The sequence below is a fragment of the Zea mays genome, chromosome 4 (assembly GCF_902167145.1).
Source record: "Zea mays cultivar B73 chromosome 4, Zm-B73-REFERENCE-NAM-5.0, whole genome shotgun sequence".
Taxonomy (NCBI): Eukaryota; Viridiplantae; Streptophyta; class Magnoliopsida; order Poales; family Poaceae; genus Zea; species Zea mays.
This window is the reverse complement of record NC_050099.1, coordinates 186,106,146-186,116,452: the sequence shown is the minus strand read 5'-3', so window position 1 is coordinate 186,116,452 and position 10,307 is coordinate 186,106,146. Positions and strand designations below refer to the sequence as shown.

Below are 10,307 nucleotides of genomic sequence, written 5' to 3'. Positions count from 1 at the left end.
AAGTCAAGGGCGTGTTCGGCTGGCTACAAGCCGACACTGTTGCAGCTGTTTGGATTGCTGCAGCTGCAATCCATAGAGAGAAAAATACTGTAGAAGCCGCAGCCGCAGCCGGATTGCAGCCGCAGCAAGCCGCAGCGAACAAGCTGCAAATTGTCTTAACTTTAGCTTTGCTTATAGCAAATATTATTAGTTCTTAAAAATTTGTAAGACGTTTTGATAATTTGATATTTATAGACTCATGTATCTAGACATTAATATGTACATGAGCATAAGAAATCTCTAAATTTAGAAGGAAAAAAATCAAAATGTCTTATAGTTTGAATTGAATGGATTGACATTTATGTCTCTAGCTAGTTTTGCTACAAAATATATTTTATATAATATATAACTGATTTAATAACACTTATTATGTAACTGTATATACATGTTCCATCTCTATGTTTTGCTTGTGCAACCCTCTGTCTAAAAATAAAATTTGTTTTAGCTCTTAATTTTATGTCTATATTTAAATAGATGGTGATAAATCTAAACACGTATATAAAACATATACATCAAATATTGTATGGATCTATTAATTATTTAAAATGGATTTTAATTTGGGACAGAGTGAGTATTAAGTTTCTACTGGTTACCTCAAAATAGTAGATATGTGTTTCATCCCATGTAAATGGATATACTTTCTTCATGCTGTGGTTTCGACGTCTATTTGGAACGCAATAATTTTTCAGAAATCGTACAAGAACTTTACAGGAATCAACTTAATTTTACAGAAAAAAAACATAGAAACAAAACTTTGATTTGTTCCCCGCATTCTAAACAGGCCCTAGAAGTGGTGTCCCGTATTCCTCTTCCACGTTCTTTCCTTACCCATCGTTCCAGAGAGACATGGCTCTGCTAAGATATCAACGTACAAGAATAGTGCACAGTTGATGCAGGCACGAGTATACGAAGCGTGAAGACTCAGAAGCCGAATAATACATATTTCGGCACGCACTATGAAATTCGCCAACAAGCACGAAACGATATGGTTTTCCCTTTTGTTTGGAGAACGTGGAAAGAATGTTCATATGAAGGAAGCTCACTGCAAGGTACAAGTGAAGATGACGATGCCTCAACGAGACAAACATACAGTTCCTACCTTACCATGGTTATTTTTACATCAGCTACAAGCATACTAGACCAACGCTTTATGATAGGAATAATCACTACAGCCAAATTGAAGTCCCAAATTGATGGTAAGCACCATAATTCCTAAGTTGTGGTTCAATCTCAGCACATCTTGCTTCAAGACAAGCCAGCTGATCATACTAAGTCTCAGGAAACTAACAGTTCAGCAACGCAACATGCAGCACTCATTTTCTCATTGAAGAATTGCTGAGCGTCTCAAGATCTGTCTTGCAGTTCTCTCTCAATTCTTTCAGTTTCACAAAAGCAGAATGCTGTATAAAAAGAAGAATTGACTGTTATAACAGAATCATAAACCAAAAAAATACAATTAACCGAAGGAATACAGTTAGTGGCATAACATAAATACACTACGGAATAGTGAACATAACTAATAAGCTGATTTTATACCAAATGAAGAATATGTAGAACAATGTCATGCAAGATGTCACATACAATGTAAGAATGCAATAAAATCAAGTTTACACATATCCAAATGCTCAAGTTAAAAAAATTCTAAGTGCCTGAAAGAACTAAGCAAAGTTGTAGGCATGACTAGCAATCTTTGAAAACTCAAGACATGGCAATAAAAGGAGTCAGAAACACTTCGGTTAATGAAAAAACAAACCAGAATTGACTGTCTCGCCAAAGCAACCATATAATTTTGTCAATATTTTTTTAGTCCACATATCACTTAGAACATGGCAGAATCAGAATGAACACCTGACCAATATCCAGTTTTTGGGCTAATCAATTGAAGTTCAAAGCATATATTTCTGAAAAAAGGAAGGGCAAAAAAATTCTCTTTACTGCTCTCTCCAGTCATGTTAAAGTAGCCATATGTGAAATGCAGTTTACAGTTTAGGATCTTTTGCACCCCATTTACCCTTCAACCCCTTCTCATTTTGCATACTTGTACCTTTAATGTCCCTGCAAACGTTGAACATTTGATGTTCACAATTCTCAAAAGTCCTCACAAATGGCACACGGGAAGAAGGAAAAGATAAAAAAGAGTTTGCCATTGAAGGAAGGCATTCCTTAGTCATGAACACGATTGTTCAAATCATGATCCTGACTTGGATCAGAACTCCAACGAGGATCGCAAATCATAACTGCCAGAATCATTAAATCGTAGACACTTAAGAATCGAAGAATCAACACAATCAGTTAAGATCATAAAGTCATAAAATTAAACCATCACATAAAAAATAACTACGATCATGAATATGTTTTGCACTAACACCAATCGAGATGCATGCATGCACTTCTGTCAATGGATTATTTAACCAGACCCAACAATGCAAATACAGGTAGCATGATAATAATTTCTAGTCATTATTATGGCATCATGGTGTTAAAATTTGAGGCCATTAGGCCAACACATCACTTAAAATGACTGGTGGGGGTACAAAACAGACAATTACAGGCACTGTCACAAAATCCAGCAATTTACCATAGAACAGAAACGTCTTAGGGTTTGTACAAAGAGCAATCAAATAGAATCAAAGAGAACACTTGTCACATGACCAAGAAGAAAATGTCTACTAACTAACATGAAAGTTCTTCAAGCACAACTCCATTTCAAGAGTAATGCCAGACCTCACATAGTTAAAAGATACAATAACTTTCAAGTAACTTTTACGACAAAATTCATTGGAAAACAAGGGTAGAAGATAAAAAGGATCACAAAATAGTATGCCTCAACACTTCCCCAACTGTGAACATAGACAATAAAAAAATGATTTCACAAGTACAGGAGCTAAGATAAATGGCAACAGAACCATGAAATAAATAAGACTTCATAAAAAAGGGCTTATTATTTAGTTATCACTACAGATTCCACATCAAGAATTGAGGTAGTACTCCCACCTATATGATAGTTATGTTTTTTCCTAGCTGTTTGCAGAAGAAAATTGGGAGAGAAACTTACCCAACTTGTGTTTTCTATTGGGTGTCAACTCTAGCCTAACCCAACTTGTTTGGGACTGAAAGGCTTTGTTGTCATTGTTGTTGTATTAGCCCCCAGATAAATGATTTAACACCACAAGCAGAGAATACATGAATTCCAATTATTACAGATCATTCTCTTAGAGCCATGATCCTTCTAGCAATCAAACCATATCAACATGTGAAAGCAGATGTGTGCTCAACAGACTGCCACGCACATTGTTTTATGCTATAATCACAGGTGCATATTGATGGCAACTGGCAAGATACAGAGACACAAACCACAAATTTTGTAATAAGCAAAGGGTGTTAAGGATGGAAAAAAGTCAAAAACAACTTACAAGCTGCGTTGACTCACGGACAAGGGCATTTTCTGTATAAAGAAAGAGTGATCTCTGTTGTTGAGATAGTTCAAACTCCACTCCCACAGCTCGCTTTGATTCATATCCAGCTACATTGGCCGCATATTCATTTCCTCTACATTTTTCCTCCAATGACCTGGCAAACTTGATGCTTTTCTTCAATACTAAGGAACCGGCACGGATGAATTGACATCAGTAAAATGTAGTCACATAAATAAAATCAGAAACATGTAGTTACTTATATGAATATGATAAAGGAAATGAATTTGGAGTCATACCAGAAAGCCGGCTTCTTGCATCCTGATAATGGAGATCCATCCACATAAAAGCAGCTATTTCAGGGGCAAAGAAACAAAAGTAAGGTATATGTTTGCATGTCATCATGCTGACATAAGCAAATGCATCAGAAAGGAAGAAATTAATGTGCACATACCCTTGAGACAGAAAGAACAAGCACAAGATTTTGGGGCAACAGCTTCTTCCAAACCACCAGTTCTCACAGAAGCATGCTGAGCACTAGAAATTGGCAAGTCACCACCTGTCGTAGCATCCAATGAAGACAGAGGTTTCTGATTTCCAGATGACCCAACTATCTCCTCCTGAGTCAAGCACTCACCATCATTTGTTGACATTTTATTAGCTAGCTCTGAGCTGAAAAAATGGTGCAGCAATTCACCATTCGTCTCATCATTATCTTCATCATCATAGTCGTCTTCAGATTCAAGTGAAGAATCCTGCTCCTTATCACTGAGATCTAATGGACCGATTGATGCATAGTGGTTCTTCGAGTCATTGGCTTCCTTGGATAAGAGTCCAGCTGCTTCGGCAGCTATGTGTTGAACCCTACTATTCTGAAAGATAGAATGGCTTTGAAATTTCTCTCTGGCAACATCATCAAACAAATGGCCAAATACAATTCCTTTCCCAATACTGCTAGCTTTTGCATTTGCATCGTACTCTTTCCTAGTCCCAGTCTTTTCAATCCGTCTGATCTTTATCCCACCTGTACTCTTCTCCAGATCTGATGTGGCTGCTCGCTTGCAAATAACATTTGTCAAGTCCCCAAGCACGTGGCGACCACTACCGTGGGTGTTTTCCGCCATTGCTAGATCCAGACCCTCACCAGTCAGCTAACAATGAGAGCACCAAAAAATCCTGGCCTCAAATGCCTGGTCAATCCACAGACAAGACCTAATAAGCTAACAATGAGAGCAGTTGAAGTAACGGCAGAAGTGAAATTCCAAGATGGATAGTATAGGGCTGTAGGCTAAACAAATAGCTAGGTTTTGCCCATAGAAAAACAGCTGGATCCGTCCAATACAGGAGGGAAACAAGTACATGCGCAGCGTGCTAATTGAAATTTTGGGGCAAATCCAAGCCCTTTTGAAGCAGACAATGCATGCCACAAACGAACAAATAGAAAATCCAAGGTTCTATATGACGTAATTCTCCCAATCTCGCTCACAGATCAAAATGCGAAGTCCATGTTGTTAAATCAAGGTCATAGCACCGTAACGAAATGAGTACCCTTATGCCTAAAGGCTAAAATTTAGAGCGGGAGAAGACACGGATCCATAACTCTTGCGCAGAGACGCCGCGACTACAATCTAACCAGGGGAAGGGAGGGGGGCGCGAGCACCGACAAATCCGGCGGCTATCGGGGACAAATCAAACGTTATAGCCTTCCAAGCGTGCCAAAACAAGGGAAACCTAGCAGGATCCTCGCTCCTCACGCGCGTGGACTGCGGACTCGGCAGCCAGAAAGGAAAGCGCGAGTGAGGCGGTGCGGTGCGGGACGGTAGGGAGGGGAAGCAGGGTTTGGACTTTGGAGTGCGAACCTCGCGACGAGACGCCCCCGCCTTTCCGAGGTCGCCGCCTGCAGGAGCCGAGGAACGCGTTGCACGCCACGGAGGGGAGCGCGGGTCTGGGGAGGAAAGAGGGGGGCAGGGGGAGCGTTGGTTTTTGTTGGTGGAGCCAGGCGGAAACTGGAGCGAGCCTAGAGTCCGAGACCGGGAGCGCGGAGCGCCCCAGCGCTGCGCGCGCTCGCGTTCAGAATTCAGGGCAGGGGTTGAGAGCGCCAGGGCGGGAGCCGAGGCTCGGCACCGCGCGCTCGCGGGCGTTGGATTGGGGATCCGCACCTGCGCAGCCGACGGGTGGCGCGCTCCAGGGGTCGGCCGCGTGAGTCGTTTCACAATCAGTTCTCTTTTTTTAGAGAAGTTTATAGACAAATTAAGGGCTAGTTTAAGAACCCTAATTTTTCAAGGGATTTCTATTTTTCCATGAGAAAATGAACTAATTTCCCTTGGGAAAATAAAAATCCCTTAGAAAATTAGGGTTACCAAACTAGTCCTAAGTGTATGTTTGGTTGGACTGTGGCTGTGAAAAAAACTGTTGTGTGCTATGAACTGTTGAAAATGCTGTTGTGTGTTGTGAGCTGTTAAAAACTAAAAACTGTTTGATGAAAACCACTAAAAACTATTAAAAGTTATTCGATATGTTTTACGGTTTCATCCGAAAGCCACTAAAAACAGGTATAATGGTGCTTTCAGTTTTACACTAATAGAAAGTCAGCTTTTAAAAAAAAGATGTTTTCTGGATCTTACCATTTGGTTTGGCTTTTTGGTTTTTAGAGAATAAAAGCTAAAGCCAAAAGTTAAACTAAACACACTCTAAACATGGTACCATGAACTGTATATGTGCATCGTCTTAGACTTAAATATGTTTTGAATGCTCTTGATTTCATGGCCTTTTGGTCCGGCTATGGATTCTTGTACTATTGCGTTGAGATGTGTTATATGGCTATGAAAAATATGGACGGTTTGAAAATACCATAGTTTCTAAGAAACTGGTTTCTATCATTGGTTTGTATACAATGGTTTATGGAAAAAAACTGATTGTGCATATTTGGAATCTAGTATCTTGAAAACCAAATACTAACTTTTTGTTACACAAAGATAAGTCTATCTTTGCTCTATTTTAAAAGTAGAAGATTTAATTATTTCCTTTATTTTTCTTGGCTACCAATTTTAGATATAGCTTGAATTTGTTTTTTTTATTCAAAAATTTAATTAATAATTAAACATTTAAATTGGGTAGAGTGAGCGGTGAGGAGAACATACGCATAAACCTAGGAGCAGTGGCAATCATTGTAATTTACACCAAATTAACTAGGGGTAGTACATAATTTGCCAAGCAAAAAATTGGTTTTAGCTAGAAAATACCAACTTCTTGGTTTCTTAGAAACCATGAATCCAGTTTCTAAAAACGGAACCATAAACGGGTACATTTGGGAATCTCATTAAATTTGGGTGCTTCTTTCCTATTGCTGCTTGAAGTCTTAGGATACGTTTGGTTTAGCTTTTTGAATCTGAGTTTAGTTTTTCTGTAGCTACTTAAAAAAGACAGCTTACGTACTGAACAAATTTGAAAGCAGATATGTCCTTGGTTTTGTTGCTATCAACCTATAATGATTGAAATAAAAATAGTTTTAATTAAAATATTTAAAGTGGAATTGTAAACAGATTTGTTGTAAAAATACTAGGAACATAAAATGTTAAATCGGTTTTTTTTAATTAGATATATTGACTAAGATATATAACTACACAAAGTTATACATTTTGTTCGTAGTGACAACTCACGGCAGTTTTAACCAAACAACTTTCTACTATTTTCTAACAATAGACAACTCGCATCATCTTTTTTATAGACCACAGATAAACCAAACACACTCTTAGACTGTCTTCGTTAGCATTCTCTATGTCATTGTTCTATATCCCTTTTTAAAATATTTTTAAAAGATTATTTCATATAGCTTATTTCTCTCCGGCAATGTCTTCTATACCTCGTTCTCAATACATGAATATCTATGTTAGAGACATTATGGTCTATTTTTTACTTATTTATCATATTCTCAAATGTTTTATACATATTTTAGCTTTACATTATTTATTATTTAAAATGTGAAAATGGATTTCAGGCATTCGGCTTTGACGTGACTGATCATATTTTTACTAGATCCATGATAATCATGGGCGGAACCAGTGTATAGTCTAGCTAGGCGGCCGACAACCTATAATTTGGTCAAAAAACAAACTACTTCTAAGTTTTTGTTGGATCTTTTATGGGCTTGGCCCATTTATTGAATAAACTCTATGGTGTGTAATGGTGGAGAATACCAATAGTACCACATTGGAAGTCCAAGGGTCTTTTGCCTTGACTTATATGGTGGGATTTATTCCACTTAACTTGAGAAGTCAAGAAATGGACAAGGGCGTGCCACACACGCGCGCGCGCGCCGCCGCCGGCCGGGCCGGGCGTGGCAGGCGAGCACCCCTGTCACTCGGTTTCAGAACACAGTCCAACAGCCGAGTAAGGGTATTTCCATCTCGTGACTCTGCGCGCACAGAGAAACGAGAGGGCAGGTGCCTCCGGAGCCCTTGCCGTTCGAGACCTTGCACGAGGGATCGGCAATTAGGTTTTTGGGGAGCGTCTACGCGACTGCCCATCATCTGTCGTTCTTGTTGTCTTCATCTCGATCGGATGACAAAAGAAGTTGGACAAGGATCAGGATCCTCGGAGCGCATGGGAGGGTATGATCAATTCAGTTCATTACAGTTTTATATTCTGCATATTATATATGTCGTATGTAGTTTTATTCTATCGTATTATAATATGTTATATCTGTCTGTCTTAATTTTACAGTCATCCTGTTTATATTATTATCTGTTTATTTCCAGTTGTTCCGCAAAAATCCATGAACCATGTTTATATACTTATTTTATTTATATGATTTACATGCTTCATATGCTTTGTGTTCTCATGATCCATATTGTTATGGATATTTTTGAGATCATGTTATCTATGTTTGATTATCTATTATATGTCATCACCATAATGTTAATTTATGGAATTAAAATGATACAGAAAATGCCTATAAATCTAACAATCCAAAAACCTAATGTTAGGCATTTTTCTGTCAGAGGTTTTGCTGCTGTGCTAAAGCCTGATCCTTTCGATGGTAAAAACTTCTTGATATGGAAGGCTAAGATGGAATTGTGGCTAACTGCAATGTCTTGTTTTCATGCCGCTGAGGGCAAGCCTGCCAACTTACCTCCTGAGGATGAGGCTAAGTTTAAGGCTGAAGACAACCTCTTTCGAGGTGCAGTAATTAGCGCACTGGATACTAAATTCCAGAAAAGCTATATCATCCTTCCCACGGGGAAAGAGCTGTGGGATGCTCTTGTTGGAAAGTTCGGAGTTACTGACGCTGGTAGTGAGCTGTATCTCATGGAGCAGCTGTATGACTACAAGATGGTTGAGAACCGATCTGTAGTGGAACAGGCTCATGAGTTTCAGGCACTAGCTAAGGAACTCGAACTTTTTCCTTGTCCTTTGCCTGACAAGTTTGTGGCTGGCGGTATAATCGCCAAGTTGCCACCTTCATGGAAGGACTTTGCTACCTCTCTCAAACATAAGAGACAAGAGTTCAATGTGGAAGAGCTCATTGGTACTCTTGATGTTGAGGAAAGGGCTAGAACAAAGGACAGTGGAAAAGGTGTTGAGACCTCTACTGCTAATGTGGTGCAGAAGAGAAACTTCCGCAAGTTTAACAAGAAGAAAAACCAGAACAAACAAGAGAATGCAAATAAGCCTGTTCATACAGCACAGTTTAAAAAGAAGAACAACAATAACAAGGGAAAGGGAGGTTGCTTTGTCTGTGGCAATGATCAACACTGGGCAAGAGAGTGCCCTGATCGCAAGTTCACTCAAGACAAGAAATCAGCTAATGTTGTAACCACTGAAACTGAAGAAGGAACATCTGGGTATGGTAATTCTTTACCATTTGTTCTTTCAGTCTGTAATTCACCTGAGTGGTGGATGGACAGTGGTGCAAACATTCATGTGTGTGCTGATGCCTCTATGTTCACTTCCTATCAGGTCGGGAGGTCTGGCGCCTTGTTGATGGGAAATGGGTCGCGTGCTCATGTTCTTGGTGTTGGTATGGTCATTCTGAAGTTTACTTCGGGAAAGACGGTGCCATTGAAGAGCGTGCAGCATGTGCCCTCTATCAAGAAGAATCTCGTTAGCGCTTCGATGCTATGTCGAGATGGATACAAAGTTGTTCTTGAGTCTAATAAATGTGTTGTGTCGAAACATGGTACTTTTGTTGGTAAAGGATATGACTGCGGAGGCCTGTTCCGCTTATCACTGCATGATGTGTGTAATAAACTGGTGAATTCTGTTCATTTTTCTGATGAGTCAGATTTATGGCATTCACGTTTTTGTCATGCAAGCTTTGGCTGTCTTATGCGGTTAGCAAATATAAATTTAATTCCTAAATTTAACTTGGTCAAAAAGTCTAAGTGCCATGTGTGTGTTGAATCAAAACAACCCCGCAAGCCTCACAAGGCTGCTGAGGCGAGGAGTTTGGCACCTCTAGAACTTGTTCATTCTGATCTGTGCGAGATGAATGGAATTTTGACCAAAGGTGGTAAAAGATACTTTCTCACTTTTATAGATGACTCCACTAGATTTTGTTATGTGTATCTCTTAAAAACAAAAGATGAAGCGTTGAATTATTTTAAGGCCTATAAAGCTGAAGTAGAGAACCAACTTGAGAGGAAAATAAAACGTTTAAGGTCCGACCGAGGTGGAGAATTTTTCTCTAATGTGTTCGATGAGTTCTGCGTGGAACATGGTATTATTCATGAGAGGACACCGCCATTCTCACCACAATCCAATGGGATTGCTGAAAGGAAAAACCGCACTCTAACAGATTTGGTGAATGCCATGTTGAGTACAGCGGGATTATCCAAGGCATGGTGGGGTGAGGCG

At 39.4% G+C, this 10,307-nt stretch overlaps 1 protein-coding gene across 4 annotated transcripts; it reads right to left on the bottom strand.

Annotated features, from left to right (window-relative positions):
- Positions 1 to 884: 884 nt before the first annotated feature.
- On the bottom strand, positions 885 to 5,515 carry LOC100276322 (uncharacterized). 4 transcript variants are annotated; one of them, XR_002268594.3, is made up of 6 exons: positions 5,312 to 5,515; positions 3,907 to 4,642; positions 3,752 to 3,805; positions 3,453 to 3,637; positions 3,095 to 3,369; positions 1,012 to 1,439 (listed from the first exon to the last, which is right to left on the bottom strand). XR_002268594.3 is itself a non-coding variant. In NM_001406012.1 (5 exons), exons 2-5 carry the CDS (start codon positions 4,574 to 4,576, stop codon positions 1,353 to 1,355), a joined length of 996 nt encoding a protein of 331 aa, NP_001392941.1. In that variant the 5' UTR covers positions 4,577 to 4,664; positions 5,312 to 5,492; the 3' UTR covers positions 885 to 1,352. The 4 variants fall into 4 exon arrangements, 2 of the variants coding, with proteins under 2 accessions (NP_001392941.1, NP_001143609.1); XR_004857550.1 differs by having other exon boundaries at positions 3,470 to 3,637; NM_001406012.1 differs by lacking the exon at positions 3,095 to 3,369 and having other exon boundaries at positions 885 to 1,439; positions 3,907 to 4,664; positions 5,312 to 5,492.
- Positions 5,516 to 10,307: the final 4,792 nt, after the last annotated feature.